Source organism: Pleurodeles waltl, chromosome 8 (genome assembly GCF_031143425.1).
Source record: "Pleurodeles waltl isolate 20211129_DDA chromosome 8, aPleWal1.hap1.20221129, whole genome shotgun sequence".
NCBI classification, from domain to species: Eukaryota; Metazoa; Chordata; class Amphibia; order Caudata; family Salamandridae; genus Pleurodeles; species Pleurodeles waltl.
In genome coordinates this window covers 527,759,731-527,782,463 of record NC_090447.1, presented here as the reverse complement: position 1 = coordinate 527,782,463, position 22,733 = coordinate 527,759,731, and the positions used below count along the sequence as shown (strand labels likewise).

Genomic DNA, 22,733 nt, shown 5'->3' with positions numbered 1-22,733 from the left:
GATGCAATTGCCGCCAGGTTAACCTTTAAGGAGGAATGTGAGAGCCCCAAGTGAGCTAAATGTAGTAAATAAGACAATATCTGTTCCGGTGGTGAAGAAAGAGGATCAATTTGTTGTTGATGACACCACAAACAAAATCTTTTCTACTTACATGAGTAAGTCTTGTTGGTGCCAATTGCTCTGACCATTTTACTTGACTTTGTGAGTGTGGAGACGGCATTTTACACGTGCACTGGACATAGGTCACTACCTATGTCCAGCTACATAATGGTAACTCCCAACCGGGCATGTTTGGTATCAAATATGTCAGAATTATACCTCAATACTGTTGCAAGTACTGGAAGTATGGTTCCATGCACTCGGAGGGATCCTTAGAGGACCCCCAGCATTGCTACCACCAGTCTTGCAGGGTTTTACGGGCAGCCCAGCTGCTGCCACCCCTCAGACATTATTTCTGCCCTCCTGCTGCTTGATCTGATCAAGCCCAGGAAGGCAGAACAAAGGATTTCCTTTGGGAGAGGGAGGTAATACCCTCGTCCTTTGGAAATAGGTGTGACTGGCTTGGGAGGAGTAGCCTCCCCCCCTGCCCCCCAAGCCACTGGTTTGCTTTGAAGGCCTCATTTGGGCCTCCACTTTTTTTGCCCCCATTTGAACTGTCAGATTCTGTTGTTTTTGACCGGTCAGTGTATTGAGGCCTGCTAACCAGACCCCAGTACCAATGCTCTTTTCCTTAAGGTATATGTCAAATTACATAGGCCAACTGGCAAGCACCCTACTACTCCTGTAAGTCCCTAGTAACTGGTACCCAGGGCAAGGGTGGTAAGGAGGGGTCAGCAGGGATGCAGCACTTATTGTGTCACCCCGAGAGACCCCAGTAAAAGACAGGCTGCAAAGCTGCCATGTCAGCCTGCACAAGCACCTCGCTACTCCAGTGAGATTCTGCCCTCACCAGGCACAAGCAGAGTCCCTGTTACTGCCTATGGCCAGGTCAGTCACCCCTAAGGTAGGCCCCCTCTAGTCCAGGGAGCAAGCTTTACTGTTCCATGAGTGAGGGCCTATGTGCAGGAGCACATATGCCCCCATGCTGGCATTTAAACTGCAATGCTGGCCCGAGTAATTGGCGGTCCATTGGATAACATGGACTGGCATCTGACCACTGCTCAGATGTCCAGCTCTACAATGGCCCGGCCTAATCCTGTTATGCTTGATATCAAAACTCTGCTTTTTAACCCTGAACATGAGCACATGTTTACAATTAAAAAGCAGATGCCCAGGTGGTGCCCTTAGAGGGTGCCCACAAAGTTACCAAGTCCTGTACTGTTTTGGCAGGCTCTCTCAAGCCACTGCCATCATAGACAAGAGTCTGACATCCTGCCAGTGGTGCTAGCACCTTGGCTGGACGCAAGACAAAGGGCCTGGGCAGGAAGGAAGTCACACCTCCTCCCTCTCAGGCTGGCTAGTGAGATTAGCATCAGATCAGTGATCCTCAAAGGCTTCCCCAACCTTTGATGTGCTGAGAGCTGTTCCCCCAATGAAGGGCAAGGACCTTTCTTGGCCTGCCCAGCTGGGCAGGCAGGAAATTAGCTAAGCAGGAGGTGTGCACCAACCTCAAACTAGTCACACCTTTGAGGTGGGCTAGGTGGTCTACATAGCCAAGGAAAGGTTCTGCCATCTTGGCAGACCCTAAGAGTAGTCGGTTCTGGGTAAAACAGTGACGTACTTCCACAGGAAGTCATCACTGCAGGGGCAGATTAGCAGCAGGGACAGTAGCCCATTAGCCACTGTTCCTTGCACCCTTTACCGCCCTCTACACCAGGATTTAAGGCCCCCCCCCGGCACCAGAACTTAGATCTTACCTGGAAAAGAAAAGAAAAGCACAAAAAGACATCTGCACCAACAACAGAACCTGATCTCCAGCCCAGCACAATGCACAGGTCACAGAGTGACCTAAGGAGACCAGTACTGGAACTGCATGCTTGACGTGTGAAGATGAAAACTCGTTGGTCCCAGCTAGACGCACCCCTGTAGACACCAAAACTCCAAGGAAGACTCCCCTGAATGGTGGTACCATTCCCCTATAAACTGCGGGAGTAGAGAAGGGCTGAGATCAAAGGGCTTGGAGTGCCTGACCCCCAAAAAAACTCAGTGTTCAGCACCTACGGAGTGGGAGTGAAGCCTGTGCCAAGTTTCAAGACTCTACTCCCCACCAAACGACCTCCAGCCGCCAGAAAGCCCGTGGACCACTCCTGCAGCTACCAAGGCTGGTCTGTCGCCTGCACGGAAACAAACAACCACACGATGTTCACCGACTCCCCCCCCCACAACACCCACCCCCAGGATGGAGACCTACGCTGTAGGTGACCCCTCTCCTGTGGGACTGTTGCCTGAAAGAAGTGACTTCGACTGGAGTAGCAAAGCATCTTTGGCACGACCAGCCCGTTGATTGACAGCTATGAACTATCTCTGCACCCGGAGCCACCAGACAAGGTGGAGAAGATCCAAGCGTCGATCCCTGGTCCTGGCCCCTCAAAGACCTCTACATCCGAAGGGTAGAGTCTGAGTCCACCCCCAAGTCCAGTTTTGCAACAGGGTGAAAAACGCACCAGCCATTGCGGACCATTCAACACTAAGGACAGCTAAGCCACCTCTGCAACCAGACGTCCTGGGCAAGGTAACACATGTCTGACTGGTGAATTATGGTCTAGGTCCCTGCAGAACCTTAAGTTCTTGTGGGATTGCCGGAACTCACCCTACAAGTGTCCGAGTGCACACTGCTATTTTTCACCATTGACGTCAATGGAAGCCCTTTAAATCTTCACAGTACTGAATTTTCTTAAGACTTAAACATTCACAACTCTGGTTGTCCAAGATCAAAGTTTGTTTTGGTGTCTAAATCAAGATTTTAATCTAACTGATTTTCCAAATTGGTGTTGGATTGCTGTGGAGTAATTTACTTATCGCCCATGCTGGTAATGTGAAATGCTTTGCTTTGCTTTACACATGTTCCTCTAACTAGCCTGACTGCACTTTGCCACACTACCAAGACTGAGCTAGGCTTTGCCAAGAGTGAATCAGAGGACCACTACTGAGTATTGTGTTGGTATTCCATGGTAAGACTACCTAGTCATACCATATAATACCTTCACCTTGCTACACTGATCATATTGATTCTGGTGCCTAAATATATAGATATATAGATATAAAGATACTGTTATTTTTGTAACTTGGTATGAATCTCCTTATTGAGTAATGTGTCTCATTGACTGTGTGTGTATTCGCACATGTTCAACACTCCTCTCTGATAAGCCTAAGGCTACTCAACCACACTACCACCTAAAAAGAACATCTTGTGATTGCTAGAGGAAGCCCCTGTCCACCAGTGAGGGAACGCATGGACTCTTTGTACAGAAGATCTAATTTTGGTTTACTATATAAAAAGCAATCTTCCTACAGTACTGCTATTAAGACAACGAGTGCTCAGGAGGCTGAGATGTGCGCCTCCAAATTCTGTTAATGATGGGTGTTCCTTTTGCATTCAATTTAAATTGTGGTGACATCAATGAGTCATGTGACTGATAGTCATTCACAAAACAATATGTCATCTACTAGCCACCAAACCTGGGCAGTTGGTGGCTTCCATTCACTTATAACTCTCTCCAGATGAACAAATAAAGCACTTCTTCACAATGGAATATCTGGGCATCCATTATGGTAGAATGCCCACAGTAAGAGATGGCTTCACTGACATATTGTGGCCATTCTAGGCATTATGCTCATCATGCCCTGGCCCTAAAATAAGATGGCTCTCTTTAGTATATTGTGTGGCCCCCATTCATAAACATGAAATGGCATATGAAGGTAACCCATGGCTTCTGGTGGGCATTCAGGTGCAGGACAGAGTGTTTTGTGACTGCCAATAGCATATTAAAAAAAAATCACACACACACCTTTTAATATTTTATTGTGATGCATTAGCACTAGATCCAGGGTCTTTCCACGTGGGATTTAGAGAAGCATAATATGCAATTATTTGATGGAAAAAACATGTTACCACGTGAGGGCAAAGATATCAGTCAGACCATCAGATTCTAATCACTTTATTCTGGCCCCTGGACGTTAGTCATTTAAGCCTGAAGAGCTGCTGGCATGTGGAGTGTTTGGCCTGTGGCAATGACAGGCTTTTCAACATACGTTTATTAACTCAACATGGATGTAAAAGCAGTAATATTTATTTTCATAAAGTGCAAGGTCAACTGTGACGAATAAAAACCGTTACCTTCTTACCTTAAGTGTTCTTCCTGACAGGCCAACTATTACTCCCTCTTTGGGCTCCTGTACAGTGCATGTGTTTACATCACCACTGCCAGTTGTATCAATGATGTCAATAATCTTGGGCTTCCCATCAGTTGTCAACTAAGAAGAAAAAAATTGAAACTCATATCACACAACAGGAATATTCACCTTACACCATACTTAAAAAACAAGTAAAAGGTGACATCAGTAGCAGCACGAAGTTTGGTGTTCAAAAGCTGCTTGTTCCTCGGCCCACGCAGACTGCAACTGTTAATAGTCAACATTTGCTTCAACTGCTTGTTAAAGGGCAATGGGGTTTCTCTTCTACTAACCAACTTTTTAAGCCGTACGTTAGCAGAACTAGCTGAGTAACCCACAGTGAAAGAGGGACTACATACTTACAAGTTGTTCAGAATGGCAATTATTGGGGTAGAAGAGTTAAGTGGAGGAAACTATAAACTGTCATGAAAATGTTCAGCTTTTTGGACAGCATGTCAGTTGCCAACAGGTGAGCAATGCGTCTGCCAACAGTCACTTACTAAAACACAATTCACACAATATTAACACGATTGAAGGCAACATAAAAACACTAACAATTATTAAACAGACTTTCCAAGTCTGAGCCCTTTTCGGATGGTTCTCTGAAAGTCAATAGTTAATGGGCAGCACCCTATGTGGGCACTTTCACTCACCACTGGTGTCCCAGTACCACAATAGCAGTGACAGCAACTGTATAGCCAAGGTTTCTCTCTTTTGCACTTTGCAGGCAATGAGGGAAAGCACCCAAGGCTTACAATCTCAAGCTACCACAGGACACACTAAGAAACACTCAGTCACTTCAATGTCAAGTCAGTGGTCACTTTATTTTTAGGAGAATGTCCTAGGATTATTATTTGAGATCTTGACCAGCAGGTAGAGGCAGTCAAATGATTTACTGAACCCCAGCTCTATCCAGAGAGTCATTAATACTAACAATGACAACTCCAAGCTGACTCTTGGATGACTTTAGCCAGATTCAAAGGCATCCCTGCCAGTTTTGCTAACTACATTCTTAAGGCTCTACTCTTCGCCCATTACCACCAACAATCTGGATAAAACTATCTGCCTGTTTGGCCAAGTCATTACAATCGATTTGCAATCATTCCCTAACCTCAGACCTTTTTTTTCACCAACTGAGTGGAAAAAAGCTATGGTAATCCCGTTGTTTTAGAGAAATAAATAAATAAAACACCAAACACACACACACACACAGCTGATCCATCTATCTAGAGCAATTTTCGGTTTATTTAATTTTTTCCCCCAGTTAAAATTACGGGAAAAATATGTCAACAAGTTTGCTCTCTCAATTTTTGGAACACCATACCTTAATGGACATGACAACACAGCTTTCGAACGACCAAAGGCAATGAATAGGCTTTGGTCTCAGTTCTTGATGACCTCTAAATGGCGGTCGACAATGGCAACGTAGTGCCTCTTGTATTACTTGATCTGTCAGACATCTTTCATGAAAACAATCATGTCTTTGCCTCCCAGACACCATCTCCCCTTGTAGTGCAGTCTGCTATTCTTAAAAGACTAGACCTATTGTAACGGTTTGTTTTTGGAACCTCCAGATTACCTACTAACGTGCCTTCACCGTATTCAATCAGCAGCAGATAAATTGGCCTCATCTCTTCAACACTATGCTTCTGAAGTTGCATCAGACTCTACACTTGCTGCCCAGATTCAAGAGAATACTCTAAGACTCTCTTGTCCGCTGCATTTGGGAGGGCGGCAGATGACCAACTCATCCAGTCCACAATTTTCTTTGCTTTCTGGAGCTTACAGTCCTATTTTAAGTACAATTTTTATTTTATTAAATGTTTATTAATGATACAAGATAAAGTGCCTACAAATCATTACATAATCTTGAGAAATGCATTGCGTACACACAAAACAAAGAAAAGCAGAAGGTAACAGGCCAGTGATGTGGAATTCCTATAGCCAGATGCCCGGGACATATTGTTTGGGGTCAAGGGCAACAAGTTTTCATGTTTATTTTGGCCTTGGGACAACTAGGCCCAACCCCGTGTCCGCAGTGGAGATGTGTATCCATATATTATTGCCGTTCAAAGTTGTATTTACGGTTCATTAATTAAAAGCCTTCACTATTAGGGTGAGCACAATAAATAAACGTTTTAATGTCACACTGCACTAACAGTTGGTCCAGTAAAAAAAAAAAATTTTTTTTAAAAAGTGTACAAACGTTTGAAATGTTAAACAATAAGGCCAAGTATAATGCTTCTAGAATGCTCTCTGATTAGATGCAAATGTTTGCAGAAGCTTGTAAGCAAGAGTTTTCATTCTTCGCTTTCAAAATAAAATGTTCAGAAAAAAATGCAAGTAGGAAAAAAAGCGCTTCCAACAATGAAATTTTAGGCGCTATTTCTTTGAAGCATCATTTATTAAAATGTGTTGATGCATGCTAGTGTTTAAAAAAATATATATATTCCTAATGGAAAATCAGTGTAACCATTTTTGGTTTCGTCAATGAGTGTCTTGTTTTGACATGGCTTTTGTAACACTTTATTGTGGGGGCTGCCAGGCCCTCACAATTGTAACAAACACTGGCAAAAAGAAAAAGAAAAAAAGTTTTTGGTTTCAAAAAGTACACATTGCAAGCAATTGCCACAGTAGTTCCTGGTGCTGACCAAAACTACTTTGTGTGCCAATATTCTCTTTGTAGAAGAACAGAATGTGATCACTCACAGTAAAGCCAGCAGATAGAGAGAGAAATAAAAGTTTAAGAAGAACAAAAATGTCTTTGTTAACACCAGACCTCATTAGGGATCCAATTCTTGAAGAAAGTCACAAAAGCGCAACCACGGTATACGTCTTTGAAATAGTGGCTTTCATGAATTCACAAGAACTTACAGAAGTAGACAAGGAAATCGTACTCCTAGAAAATATTTGTGAACTGTATGTTAGCACGAACAAATATACCTCATCAGGGATGTGGAATTCCTATTGCCCGACGCCCGGGACATCTTGTTTGGGGTCAAGGGCAACAAGTTTTTATGTTTACTTTGTCCTTGGGACAAGTAGGCCCAACCCTCTGCAGCCCAAACCCTTTGGCTGCCTGTTTACAGAGAGTGGAACTCTCTGCAGTTGAGGTAATGTGTTTCCAAAAGATAATGCTGTTCGAACTTGTATTTATGGTTCATTATTTGAAAGTCTTCATTATTAGGGTGAGTGCTGTAAATAAATGTTTTAAGGTCACACTTCACTACTGACGTTGGTTCCAGTACAAATAAAATAAAAAAAACGTGTATACACATGTTTGAAAAGTTTAGGCTATGAGGCTAAGTATAATGCTCCCAGAATGCTCTCCGATTAGATGCAAATGAAGTGTCATTGAGTAAAATGTGTAGATGCATGCTAGTATTTCACAAAAATATTTCTAATGGGAAATCAGTGTAACCATTTTCAACACGATTATGGGAAGCATGAAAATAAACAAACACTGACAGAGCCAACTGATCTGACATATTTTTATAAGTCTTTTAGTTTCATCAATGCGTGCCTTGTTTTGACATGGCTTTTGTAACACTTTATTGTTTTGGGATCACCAGGCCTTCAACATTGTAACAAACACTGGCAAAAAAAAAAAAAGTTTTTCAACTCTAAAAGCACACGTTGCCACCAGTGGCATAACAAAGGCCCCGCCGCCGCCCTCCAGGGGCCCCCTTCAGCACAGCACCTGCCCTGAGTGAGTCTGGAGAGGGGGCTCCTCCATGTTCTTTGCAAAGGGGCACCCTCCAGTTTCGTTACGTCACTGATTGCCACTGTAGTTCCTGACACTGAACAAAACTACTTTGTGTGCCACTATGCTCCTTGTGGAAGAGCAGAATGCGACCACTCACAGTAAAGCCAGCCGAAAGGGAGAGAAATAGAAGTTAAATAAAAACAAAATGTTTTTGTTAACACCAGACTTAATTAGGGACCAAGACCCACATGTAGGTAGCTTTTTGCATGTCGCAAAAAGAGACTTTCGCTGTTTGCGACGTGCAAAAAGCACATTGCGATGCACAAACCCAGTTTTGCGATTCGGTAACCTGGTTACCGAATCGCAAAACAGGTTTGCGACTCGCAATTAGGAAGGGGTGTTCCCTTTCTAATTGCGACTCACAGTGCAATGTAGGATTGTTTTGTGACCGCGAACGCAGGCGCAAACCAAACGCAGTTTGCACCCATTTCAAATGGGTGCTAACACTTTCGCAAAAGGGAAGGGGTCCCCATGGGACCCCTTCCCCATTGTGAATGTCACTGTAATGCATCTCGTTTTCCTTTAAGGAAAACTGGCTGCATTACAAAAAAAAACTGCTTTATTGAAAAGCAGTCACAGACATGGTGGTCTGCTGTCTCCAGGAGGCCACCATCCCTGTGAGGTCCGCCATTCACCAGAGGGTCGCAAATTGCGACCCACCTCATGATTATTCATGAGGTGGGCATTTTCGAAGCCCTTGCAAATCACAGATGGTGTCAGGGACACCATCCTACATTCGGATTTGCGACTCGCAAATTGCGAGTCGCTCTGACTCGCAATTTGCGGGTGGCAAATCTGAACCTACCTACATGTGGCCCCAAATTCTTAAAGAAAGTCACAAAAGTGCACCCATGGTATATGTCTTACCCCTATAAAATATTTGTGAACTGTATTTTAGCGTGGGTAAATACGCATGTGTAGATTTGCTCATGTGAAAATCTATTAAGCATTTGCAAGTTCATTTTCCCTCCAGCCACTTTCTTCCCAACCCTGGAATAAGTTCTAATTCTGCCATTGTCAGGAGTAAATGTCCAACCTTTCTTATTATGGGAAAATATTAGAGAGAAGCTGGTGAAAATCTTTAAAACATACAGGTTAGTAGGTTTGCAGACTCAAGGGCATTACAGCCCTGGAACTATTGCTTACTGCTTCCTCCAGCCCCAGTATGCAGATCTGCAGAAAGGTGGCAAAATAAGGAAATTGCTACAGTAGGGATTGAAACTGCAAGTATTCAAGCCCTACTATGGTAGTAGCCCTGGCATAATCAGAGAGGCTATTATCAGAGCTCTTACATAATGAGATTGCTGCCATAATTTGTCGCCACACTACATGGCACCAAAGGGACAAGTAGATCTTTTTACAGGACAAGTAGATTTGAGAAGCAACCTGTCCCGTGGACAAGTAGATATTTTAATAAATTCCACACCCCTGCTCATGTGAAAATCTATTGAGCGTTTAGAAGTTCACTTTCCCTCCATCCACTTTTTTTCCCATTTCTGGAAGAACTTCTACTTCTGCCACTGTCAGGAGTAAATTTACAACCTTTTTCATTATGGGACAAGATTAGAGAAGAACTGGTGAAAATCCTTAAAACATGCAAGTTAGTAGGTTTGCAAACTCAAAGGCAATCTAGCCCTGGAAATATTGCTTACTGCTTCCTCCAGCCCCAGTATGTAGATCTGCAGAAAGGTAGCAAAATAAGGAAATTGCTATGGTAGGGATTGAAATTGCAAGTATTCAAGTCCTACTATAATAGTAGCCCTGGCATAATCAGAGAGGCTATTATCAGAGCTCTTACATAAGGAGATTGCTATCATAATTTGTCGCCGTATTACATGGTACCAAAGGGACAAGTAGATTTTTTTTTTTTACAGTGTTTCCTTCAACATTCCCACTGATAGCGGAGTTACTGTGGAATCTTGGTGTGTATCTTTTAAAAAGTGAGCCGGTATAACAAGCTCACAAAGGAGTCTCCACTATGACTGGTCTCTTTGCTGGCCCACTAGGTGAGGTGATCCAGCTTGAAGGCATCGATAATATTGGGATCGCCAAATTGGGGGACATTTGGGAACTTAATTTATGAATTCCATAGAGGAGTTGAAAGAGGAATATGCCCTTCAGAATTCCAAAGTCTATAGCGGGTTACAAATATGTAATTCCATGGAACAATATTGTGACGGGGTCTTTTATCCCGAGTCGAGGGGATATTGGAAGAAGGTGACAGACGCGGCACTTAAGGGTGTAGTACGTTTATTTTCTTGTTCGTTGGGATTGTAGCACTAGCTTTTCCGTCAAACTGTTATATTCCAAGTCCAAAACTAATATAAATCCCTTTTCTTTTCAGGGTTCCTTGGTGTTCCCGGGACGGCCTGGTCCGGTTCGGAGGGAGAGGTCTTGTTCACCCGGCTCTCATGGCCCCAGGATTTCCCAAAACAAAGAAGGAGAAAGGAACAGGTAAGTGGGGAAAATTATTTATATACGGTTAATTGGGGTTAGTAAGGAGTGAGGGGGGGGGTTCTGTGGAGGTGGAGGAATGTGGGGTTACTTTTCTCTTGTGACTTCCTTTCGTTGTGCCCTTTCTGTGATCCCCTTACAGTTTTATTCACTGGTCTGGGTACGGTCCTGGTGTGGTTATTCTTCAGTTAACTGTGGTCCTGTTCAAATTGGCTCCCCTTCCCTACACGACCTCAGCCCTCCCTTCTTAGCCCCCTTAAACCCAGCCAACCACCCAGAACCCCAGTCCCAGCCCCGGTACGCTCGTACCTGACTTGGCCACGCCCCTCCAGGGACGCGGCCGGCTTGTAGGGGATCTCCAGACTTCGTCTCGCCAGGGGCGGGAGGCGCCCAAGGGTTTCCGCTCTCCGTCCGTTGTTCCTCGTCCACGGCGGGGTTTCCCTTCTCTTTTGGCGGTCCGTGGCGTTCGTCTCTCCGGCTCTCCCTGACGTCGGCGTCTCTCTCTGGGTCGCGCGGCGCTTCCCCTCCGTCGGCCGTCCTTCCTGTTTTTGTCTGACGGATTACGTTGGACGTCATCACGTCAGGAATCCCTCGGGTGCCCCCGGGGTATTCCCCCGGCAGTCGTTCGCTCCGACAAAGAACCGGCGTCCAGAGGCACCCGGTTACACATCCCCTCACATGAATTTGGCTGATCGAGCCCCACCAGATCCGGAAACCGGGACAAATAGTCAGCCTGACCCATAAGGTCACCAGGGAGGTGGCAAACCTGGAAGGAGAAAGGTTGGAGTTCTATGAACCATCTCAATATACGATTGTTGGTATTCTTGTATCTTGAGAGCCACGTAAGGGGTGCATGGTCCGTATACAGTAGGAAAGGTCTGCCCAAAAGATACTATTGGAGGCTTTCGATAGCCCACTTAATGGCAAGACATTCCCGCTCTATAATGGGGTATCTTTGCTCCCTGGGAAATAGCTTACGGCTAATAAAGACGACGGGATGGCTCACTCCGTCTTCATCCTTTTGAAAAAGAACGGCCCCTACCCCCACATCGGAGGCATCCGTTTGGAGATGAAAGGGTTTGTCAAACTCAGGACATTTCAATATCGGTTGAGTGGTGAGACACCTTTGCAAGGTATGATAACTATGAAGTTGAGTCGGGTCTAGTTGTGGGATGTTGTTGGGCTGTCCTTTTCTTAAAAGATTGGTTAGGGGGGCAGCCAAACTGGAATAGTGGGGAATGAACCTTCGATAGTACCCCACTAGACCTAAAAAGGAACGAACTCCCTTCTTCGTGGTGGGAGCATTGGTGTGTAGGATGGCTTCGATTTTATTCTTTTGGGGTCGAAGTATACCGTTGCCAATGTGATAACCCAGGTAGGAGATCTCACTAAAAGCCAGTCGGCTCTTGGCGGGGTTGGCTGTCAGTCCAGCCTTCCCTAAAGCCGAGAAGATGTGGTCTATGTGGACCACATGGTCTTCCCAGGTCTCACTGAAAATAACGATGTCATCCAGATAGGCCGCCGCGTATCTGGTATGAGGTCGCAATATGGTGTCAATGAGACGTTGGAAGGTGGCGGGGGCGCCATGTAACCCGAAAGGGAGAACCGTAAAGTGATACAATCCGGAGGGAGTAGCGAAAGCCGTCTTTTCCTTGTCTTCGGGACGCAACGGGATCTGCCAATATCCCTTGGTCAAGTCAAGGGTAGACATGTATTTCGCTTTCCCCAATCTTTCTAAGAGCTCGTCTATCCTTGGAAGGGGATATGTGTCAAATTGTGATATGGAATTGACCTGTCTAAAGTCAATACAAAAACGTATAGACCCATCAGGTTTGGGCACCAATACCACGGGCGAACACCAGGGGCTGTGGGAAGGTTCTATGATGTCTAGATCTAACATCTTCTCGATTTCGTTTTCTACGAGGGTTTTCCTAGCTTCAGGGATACGATAAGGTTTTAGTCGTACGATCTTCCCAGGTGGTGTGAGGATTTGATGATGTACCAATCGTGTCCTACCAGGTATCGAGGAGTACACCCGAACGTGTTTATCGAAGAGATTCTTCAATTGTCTATTTTGTTGAATCGAGATCTCTGTATTAAAGATAGGAAACTCCCTCTCGCCAGGGGGATCAGTGGGGCACCACCCTATCTCTAGTTCCTTAACGGTATTAACTAGGCAGCCGTGCCTTGGGTCGTTCGGAGGTTCTTCCCATCTTTTTAATAAGTTAACATGGAAGATCTGTGACCTAGGGGGAGTATCGTTAAGCTGAATTTTATAAGTCACGGGGGTTACTAGTCCTGTTACGGTGTAGGGTCCCTGCCACTTGGCCAACAATTTGTTGTCTGAACTGGGAAGAAGAACTAGCACTTTATCTCCTAGGGAAAAGGACCTCAATTGGGTATTCCGATCATAATTCCTTTTCTGCTTGTCTTGGGCCCTCTCCATGTGTTCCCTTACGCTTTCCCATACTGTATGCAGGTGGGTTTTTAACTCACGGGCGTATTTTAGAATGGTTTTTTCCCTGTCTTCTTCTTCCCACATCTCAGCGGCCATATCTAGTAGGGTCCGTGGTTGTCGCCCAAACAACAGCTCAAACGGACTATGGCCCGTAGAGGCTTGTTCGTGTGTCCTGATTGCGTATAATACTAAGGGGAGTTTCCTATCCCAGTCCTTACCTGTCTCCGAGATAGCTTTCTTTAGTAGTGTTTTGAGGGTACGGTTGTATCTCTCCACCAAACCATCGGTTTGTGGATGATAGACCGACGTCCGTAACTGTTTAATCCCCAATAGCTGACATATTTGTGTCATCAGGTTGGACATAAATTGGGTACCTTGGTCCGTTAGGATTTCTCGAGGAAACCCAATTCTGGAAAAGAACCCTATCATGGCGTGTGCAACACTCTTGATGTTAATACTAGAGAGGGGAATAGCCTCAGGGTATCTCGTGGCGTAATCCACTAATACCAATATATAACGATAGCCTCTCGACGAGGGCAGAAGAGGGCCAACGAGGTCCATCCCTATTCTGGAGAAGGGGACATCAATGATGGGGAGGGGTTGTAAAGGGGCCTTTCTCCGTGAGCCTGGGTCAATCAATTGGCATTTTGGACATTGTTGACAGAACTTCCTAATCTGGGAAAATACCCCCGGCCAGTAAAATTTCCTCAACAAATACTCCTCTGTTTTCTCCCTCCCATAGTGTCCACCCCCTGGCTGGCTGTGTGCTAAGTGTAGAACTTGTTGTCTATAAGGTTCTGGAACTATCAACTGTTTCTTTTCGTCTTGGTCTTTGTAAGTGACTCGGTATAATAGGTCCTTAACTATGGTGAACGAGGGACCCTTATCCTGGGGGTTCCGTGGTCGTACACTTTTCCATGCATGAATTAAACTGGGGTCTTCTCTTTGAGAAGTCCGGAAGCTGGGAAGAGCAGTGAGGGCGAGGACCTTTGTAATTACCCGGGGCCTGCTGGAGTGGTCTTGGGTATAGGCTTTCTTAATTATTCTTTTCTCCTTCCGGGAGAGTTTAGGTCGTACCCTCGGAGGTGATAGAGGCATATTGGAGAAAGGAGCGTCCTTCCACCAGTTGTTAGTTTCTTCGAGCTGTCTAAGGCTGTCTAGGAGTTGCGGGAATTCCGAAAAGTCAGTTCCTATAATAGCTTCTTCAACCAGTTGCTCTACTAAACCCACTCTTATGGGTATTTCTTTTCCTCCCCAGGTGAGGGTTGTCCAGATTAGGGGATATTCTCTGGTTTCTCCATGGATACAACAGATTGATACCGTGAGTCCCGAAGTGTAGCAATGTGCGTCGAACAACCCGGCCCTGACCACAGATTGGCTGCACCCTGAATCGATGAGGGCCACTGTGCTTTTCCCATTGATAATCAGTCTCTTTTTATAAGGGGTGTCTCTTCTCCCTGTATAAAAGACTCTTCCCCTAGTGACCCCTATTTCCATGGGTTCCGGTTTTTCTGTTTTCAGGGGGCAACCTCGAGCTATGTGGCCCCATTCCCCGCAACTGAAACACTGAGGTTGTTGTATATAGGGCCTATCCAGTCCCCGGGTTTTCCCTATGTCCTCATTGATTCTTCGTCCCACTGTCGAGGATGTTCCCGAACCCAGACGCAGGGGACTAGGTGTTGATCGGGGGGGGTTACTTTGAACTCAAGGGAGCGATGAAAGGCGCAGGCCAACTCGATGGTAGTATTGGTATCCGGGTTTGGATGTTGTTTGATCCAGTTGCGTGTAGACGGAGGCAGAGCGTCCAGGTATTGCTCTAAGAGCACGATCTCAATAATGTCTTCCCGATTTGTCCCTATGGGACCCAACCATTTGAGACCCAGATCTTTGATCCTAAAATATAGGGCCCGGGGATTTTCGTTGGGCCCCCACTTAGCTTTTCTAAACCGGACGCGATAATGTTCAGAATCAAAACCCACCCGTTCTAAGATGCTCTTTTTAATATCCTTATAGGGGGTTATTCCACCGGGGTTTACCGCTTGATAGGCGGCTTGGAGAGTCCCCGTCAATAAGGGGGCGATATATTGGCCCCATCGCTCCTGAGGCCAAGTAGCGGAAGTAGCAACTCGTTCAAAATTGGTGAAAAAGGCATCGGGGTCTTCACCTTCTTGATATCGTTGTAAGACCGAACTGGGCACATTCGGGTGTACGCGGGTAGCAGCAATGGTATCTGTGAGATTCTTAATGGCGGTTTCATGAACCAACTGGTTGTTGGCCATTATGGTGGCCTGACTCTTAAGGGCATTTTGTAGTGCCTCTCTTTCCAATTTGGCCTCTTTTTGTTGCTCTTCCCACACTAATTGTAGGTGTCTTTGTCCGGAGGCCAACTGTTGCATCATATCGGATATGGTACACTTCTCCTCCATGGTTGGGAAGTCTCTGTCGCCTATTCCAATATCCCACTTCTGACACCACTGTGACGGGGTCTTTTATCCCGAGTCGAGGGGATATTGGAAGAAGGTGACAGACGCGGCACTTAAGGGTGTAGTACGTTTATTTTCTTGTTCGTTGGGATTGTAGCAATAGCTTTTCCGCCAAACTGTTATATTCCAAGTCCAAAACTAATATAAATCCCTTTTCTTTTCAGGGTTCCTTGGTGTTCCCGGGACGGCCTGGTCCGGTTCGGAGGGAGAGGTCTTGTTCACCCGGCTCTCATGGCCCCAGGATTTCCCAAAACAAAGAAGGAGAAAGGAACAGGTAAGTGGGGAAAATTATTTATATACGGTTAATTGGGGTTAGTAAGGAGTGAGAGGGGGGGGTTCTGTGGAGGTGGAGGAATGTGGGGTTACTTTTCTCTTGTGACTTCCTTTCGTTGTGCCCTTTCTGTGATCCCCTTACAGTTTTATTCACTGGTCTGGGTACGGTCCTGGTGTGGTTATTCTTCAGTTAACTGTGGTCCTGTTCAAATTGGCTCCCCTTCCCTACACGACCTCAGCCCTCCCTTCTTAGCCCCCTTAAACCCAGCCAACCACCCAGAACCCCAGTCCCAGCCCCGGTACGCTCGTACCTGCCTTGGCCACGCCCCCCCAGGGACGCGGCCGGCTTGTAGGGGATCTCCCGACTTCGTCTCGGCAGGGGCGGGAGGCGCCCAAGGGTTTCCGCTCTCCTTCCATTGTTCCTCGTCCACGGCGGGGTTTCCCTTCTCTCTTGGCGGTCCGTGGCGTTCGTCTCTCCGGCTCTCCCTGACGTCGGCGTCTCTCTCTGGGTCGCGCGGCGCTTCTCCTCCGTCGGCCGTCCTTCCTGTTTTTGTCTGACGGATGACGTTGGACGTCATCACGTCAGGAATCCCTCGGGTGCCCCCGGGGTATCCCCCGGCGGTCGTTCGCTCCGACAAAGAACCGGCGTCCGGAGGCGCCCGGTTACAAATATTGATTAGAATTGCATAATCTGCATACATCACCCGCTGGAGGAAAAACTGAACTATGATAAAAAGGATACATCCTAGACTTGTAACTCTTTGGTGACTAAACTTGCCAGACCCTCTTGATCTACTTTACTACCTTTCAGACTGACACCTGGGACCTTTAGATGGAAGGGTGCTAAGATGGTGCTTCGGGAATTGGTGATTTTTTTGCATAACAGCAACACGGAGACATCCTGCACTTGATCCGAGTTTGTCTAGTTCAGGAACATTCGTCACATGTGGAGCATACTTTTTTCACCAGTCTTGTGCTTGTCTTTGCTCCTTAACCTGAAGTTGGTGTTGCTGGCAATTTTGGAGGAACAGTGTGGCCACAGGAGCTCTCTTTCTCATAGGATTAGGTTTCCTCATGGTAAAATAGCATGGCTTTGTATGGCAGTAAAAGCCCTGTCTGTGGATAAGTGGGAATTGTGAATAAATTGCTTTACCCGCCTTTCAGAGGAAATATAAAGGGATGAAAGAGGTCATAGGAAACACAGTAAATTATTGGGTTCACTTCTGAGGAATCCAATTTGAAGGTTACCATCTCTTTGAACACCAGTCGAAAGACTGTAGAACCCGCAGGGGTGTGGAATTTATTAAAATATCTACTTGTCCATGGGACAGGTTGCTTCTTAAATCTACTTGTCCTGTAAAAAATTATACGTGTCCCTTTGGTGCCATGTAGTGCAGTGACAAATTATAGCAGCAATCATCATGCAAGAGCTCTGATAATGGTCTCTCTGATTATGCCGGGTCTTCTACTATAGTAAGCTTGAACACTTTCAATTTCATTGTTACTTACTGTAGCAATTTCCTTATTTTGACACCATTCCACAGATCTACATACTGGGGCTGGAGCAAGCAGTAAGCAGTAGTTCCACGGCTGGAATGCCTTTGAGTCTGCAAACCTACTAACTTGCATGTTTTAAGGAGTTTCACCAGCTCTCCTCTAATCTTGTCCCATAACTAGAAAGGTTGGAAATTTACTCCTGACAATGGCAGAAGCAGAAGTTCTTCTAGGGTTGGGGGAAAAAGTGGTTGGAGGGAAAGTGAACTTGTAAACACTCAATAGATTTTCACATGGGCAAACATACATATGCATATTTGCTCGTGCTAAAATAGAGTTCACAAATATTTTCTAGGAGTATGATTTCCTGGTCTACTTCTGTAAATTGTTGTGAATTCATGAAAGCCACTATTACAAAGACCTATACCATTGGTGCACTTTTGTGACTTTCTTTAAGGATTGGGTCCCTAATTAGGCCTGCGTTAACAAAGACATTTTGTTTTATCAAACTCTATTTCTCTCTCTATCGGCTGGCTTTACAGTGAGTGATCTCATTTTGCTCTTCTACAAGGAGTATATTGGCACACAAAGTAGTTTTGTTCAGTACCAGGAACTACTGTGGAAATCAGTGGAGTAACAAAATTGGAGGGGGGGGGGCCTGCAAAGAATATGGAGGGCCCCCCCCCGACTCATTCATGTCAGGTGCAAGGCGAAGGGGCACGCAGGGCCTTTGTTACACCACGTGTGCTTTTTGAGACCAAAAACATTTTTTTATTTTTGCCTGTATTTGTTACAGTGATGAGGGCCTGGCAGCTCCCACAACAATAAAGTGTTACAAAAGCCATGTCAAAACAAGACATGCACTGACAAAATCAAAAGAGACAAAAAAAAAAATGTCTGATCAGTTGGCTTTGCCAGTGCTCGTTTATTTTCATGCTTCCCATAATCGTGTTGAAAATGGTTACACTGATTTTCCATTACGAATATTTTTGGGAAATACTAGCATGCGTCAACACATTTTACTAAATGACGCTTCAAAGAAATAGCACCTAAAATGTCATAGTAGTGAAACTTTTTTTTCCCTACTTGCATTTTTCTCTTAACATTTTATTTTGAAAGCAAAGCGAAGAATCATCACTCTTGCTGACAAGCTTCTGCATCTAATTAGCAAGCATTCTGGGAGCATTATACTTAACCTCATATTGTTAAACTTTTCAAACGTGTGTACGCTTTTTTTTGTTTTGGTACTGGAACCATTGTCAGTAGTGCAGTGTGACCTTAAAACAATTTTTTTACAGCATTCACACTAATAATGAAGGCTTCTCATTAATGAACCATGAATACAAGTTCGAACAGCATTAACATACGGACACACATATTAGCTAAACTGCAGGCAGTTCCCTTCTCTGTAAACTGGCAGCCAAAGGGGTTTATGCTGCAGGAGGGTTGGGCCTCCTTGTCCCAAGGACAAAATAAACTTGAAAACTTGTTGCCCTTGACCCTAAAAATAATGTGCCGGGCGATAGGAATTCCACATCCCTGGGCTAGCCACTAATGCAATCTTGTCTGATGTGGTCACTATTAAAATACTAAAAATATTAGTAGGTCAGGATTCATTCCACTGAACATAAGTAGCTCTTAATACAGAAAAGGTTAAAGACTCATGATGTTTATCACCCAAATGAAATAAATTCAGAAAGTTTGTCATGAAATAGCAGTTAAGTGCCTCATGTCAGCATTAGGTACATAACTATGTTCAACTTGAATAAAAAGTTATAATATACGTGTTTCTCAATAGTTATATCCAATAGTCAAGAGCATGAGTATGTATATTAGATAACATAACAGAGCCATAAAAAAGTAACAAACATCTGTGGGGCAAAGCATGTTGAATAGGTCACCAAAGTGAGTGGAGATAAGATTAAACTGACTATGCTAAAAAGTATTTCAAAAAGGTTAAAGAAGACACACCATAGAAATGAGAATATGTTGCCTGTGTGTCCAGGCTAACTCAAATTCTTTGGATGGTTCCAATTTGGTTAGTGGGATTTATTCACACAACTCACTGGATGGTTCCAATGCCATTAGTAGAATTCATTCTGCCGTTCGGAACAGGGATCCCGATTTGAAAAGTACAGCAAAACCTTAGCTTACCATCTGTGGGTATAATTAATTTTAGCCCGACAGTTGTACCAGCAAGTTTCTTTTTTCCAAGCCTCGGCTATTCTCACAAGTCGCCGATTCACCCCTTGCACAAACCCTGAATTTTCTTAGACTGAGAACCCTGCCACGCCATTTCTTTGGATACCCCTCACAAGTGACCTGGGATCTACCCCTAGCCTTGTAAATAATTACTGTCTTGATGGTGACCTCCTCATGGGTCGAAATATCGACGGGCGCAAATACATTCTGTTAAGAAAGAAAGTAAATTTTAAGCTATTTAGGATACACGATAATTTCACTGTTTTTACCAGTCATTTGAAGTGTTAGCCCTTTTATTGACCACCATATTGTCTATGGTCTAACTTTTAATCACTTTATTGTTTGTATCACTAATCACTTGCACTGTGTGATCATTTTGTTTTAGAGCACAGAATTTAATTGCTGTAGATCTGTTTGTACATACTTCATGTTTACTGTTGTTGACTCAGTGTGTAAAGGGTTATTAGACAGTACTCAGGTCTCCAAATGCTGCTATTGACATTTACAGACTTATTTGTCATGATTTGTTTTGTTCCTATTAGAAACTTTATTTCTAGCAGATTTCAGAATTGCAAGAAATGTGCATCATTTTTTTGCTTTCTTCAGTGCTGAATGCATACAGTTTATTTACAGGTATTTACATGTTTGTGCGAGTTTCAAACGAGCATTTACAATGCAATAGGTCTCGCTCTTGCACAAGTTAGAGCTACTGGCACTGTAAATTCATAACTGGACTTTTCTTGCCACATAAATTGGTCAACCTTGCCTCATACTTTAGTCTTTCCCTGCCATATAATTCCAGTGGCCCTGCATATAACTAAAGCACTTCCATTTACCTTCTTCCTCTATCTGCAGCAAAAAATGAAAATGTTGCCATTTAGCATCCTAAATTGAATCTGCTATGATGATTCCAATAGAATACCACTTTCACCACCCCACAATCACAGTTGCTGGCTGGCTAACGCAATTGCCCAAAAAAGGCACAAGACAACCACAGCGGTGAAATAAACTAGAAGGGTCACCCAAATATATCAAGAGTGTTCAGACATAGTGTATTAAGGCTGTTATATTGGCCTGAATTATGGTCATAATTGTTAAAAGGAGAGATTATTAAAACATATACAATTATCAGAAATAAACATTTGGTATTAGACTGTATCGCTCAAAACAGTCCCTAGAGGACACCATAACAAAACAACAACAACAACAAAAAGCATTTGTGAGAAACATGGTCATGTAACCACATTGTTAGCCCCTACAGTGCCTCAAGTGATCGGGGGGGGGTTTCACTGGCAGAGCCTCTTTCGATTTGAGGATTTCCTTTTTGCGTAAAGCATTCACCAATTTTGGGTGTTTTAAGGGGAGAGCTACAAGAAATTACTCCGATTAGGTAACTTTGGAAAATATGATCAGCGTTCCGATACCGCTGATAGAGTTCACACTGTTGTGCCTGTTGACGCTATGCAGCACGAAGGGGAGAGACAAAATAAATAGTTTGCCCACTCTTAAGTATAACAGCAATCATGCAATAATCCATGTAACAGGGGCAGTCAGCAATATGTGACAAAAACAGCCTCAAGGCGGGACAAACGTAAAGCATTTACCAATGACATCAAGTGATTTTTAAAAGGCGAACCCACAAACGAGTATAAGTGATGGGCATGACTTGGGCATCGTTGAAAGCCTGCAATAGTTACAACAGGTCAAAGCACTTGTGCGCCCGACCTAAAAACAACTTCCCACAGCCTTTCCTTTCACTCTTCCTGTACTCCGGCAAGATTGTCACTTAATTCACTTTAAAACCTCCTCTAACATGACAGGGAAATGTAATGATATATATAAATAAATATATATATATATATATATATATATATATATATATATATATAAAAACATACACGTACCAATGGTGTGATGATAAGTGTCACAAAGACAACTTCAAACATCTTAATTTGCCACGCGTCAGATCTGAGTAGTTATTCTAAATCTATTTCCCCCCGCCCCACCCAAGAACGTCTAATGTTATTACTCCTAAGATAAATGCGGAAATTGAGGCAGTGATGAAACCGGGTTTCAATTGCTCGGTACATAAAACATACTGAAATGGTCACACAATGCGTGTAAATGTTCGCACAGCATACTTAAACTTGTCTACACAGTAGTTGCCAATGACCCACATCATGACAGTGTCAATTCCGGTTATTTTATCCATGGCACTTTGCAGGTTGGAATCATTTTTAAGTCCTTACTTAAAATTGTGAAACTGAAACTACAGTTCTAACGCTGACACACTAGGTGTCAAAAATAGAGCGTGTCCCCCACTGTTGACGTCAGTGCTTTTGATGGCATTCGTCATCACTGCGTGCCGGGACTACAAGTAAACCAAGCCATTTGGACAGAAAAGATTATAGTACTTAACGAACTGCCAGTCGCGAGGATGTTCAGCTGGCTAAAAGGGGCGCGGAAGACCCCCAACAGGTAGAAATTGTTTACTGCGTAGAGGTCAGTACATTGAAATTACTCATTTTCCAAACACCATCAGGAGCGGAACAAAGGCAGCTCCACTTGCCGGAGTCTGCGTTTGGAAGTGTGCTGCTTCTACCCATGAACCAAACAGCACAGATGAAGGAAGTCTGGGAGCAACCGAACCCCGTCTGCCCTCGTCCCACCTTTCCATGCACGTTCTGTTACCTGCATACCCGGCGCCCCAGGGTCCACGCCAGTGTCCAGCACAGCAATAACCGTTCCCCGGCCGTCATACTCTGGAAAGCGGGCAAGGAAGCCGGCGGCGCCCGTCTCCTTCTTCGGCAGAAGACCGTGCAGCGGAAAAGGCTCCTCGGCTAAAGGGGAAGCCATGCTGACGGTACAAAGGGGCTTCCTGGAGCCGCTGCTTGTATCGGGGGAGGAGCAGGAGGGAGGCGGTCGGTGCAGTATGCAGCCGATGGCAGGAGAGACCCAGGAGGGACTTCGACAGCGGGTGGGCGGCCATAGAACGCTCGTGACGCGCCGGGGGAGGAGCTTCTGTTGTCCTGCCGCCAATCCGAGAACGACTGAGGGAAAGGCGGAAGCGTGGATGCTTCTGCGGGAAGAGCTCACGCAGCCTGTGAGTCATGTAACTGTCAAAAAGTAGACAGTAGGCGGAGGAACGAATTCTTCAGTTGGGGACGGTCTCCGCACAAGGTCTGCGAAGTTGTTTATGACGTCATGTGCAGGTTTTTCGTTACCGGCGAGACGTCGTTCCAGCAGCTGGGGACGTCAATAAAGGACAGTG

At 44.8% G+C, this 22,733-nt stretch overlaps 1 protein-coding gene across 2 annotated transcripts in view; it reads right to left on the bottom strand.

The window, feature by feature from the left end:
* The window catches only part of TPP2 (tripeptidyl peptidase 2), a 635,278-nt gene extending 612,816 nt beyond the window's left edge, over positions 1-22,462 (bottom strand). Inside the window, exons 1-2 of one of the 2 annotated variants that reach the window (XM_069204557.1) lie at positions 22,154-22,462; positions 4,285-4,413 (exon numbers count right to left, since the gene is read on the bottom strand). In XM_069204557.1, coding sequence (XP_069060658.1) covers positions 4,285-4,413; positions 22,154-22,318 — 294 coding nt within the window. In that variant the 5' untranslated portion in view covers positions 22,319-22,462. The remainder of the gene's footprint in view (positions 1-4,284; positions 4,414-22,153) is intronic. The other variant, XM_069204556.1, reaches the window with a different exon arrangement.
* Positions 22,463-22,733: the final 271 nt, after the last annotated feature.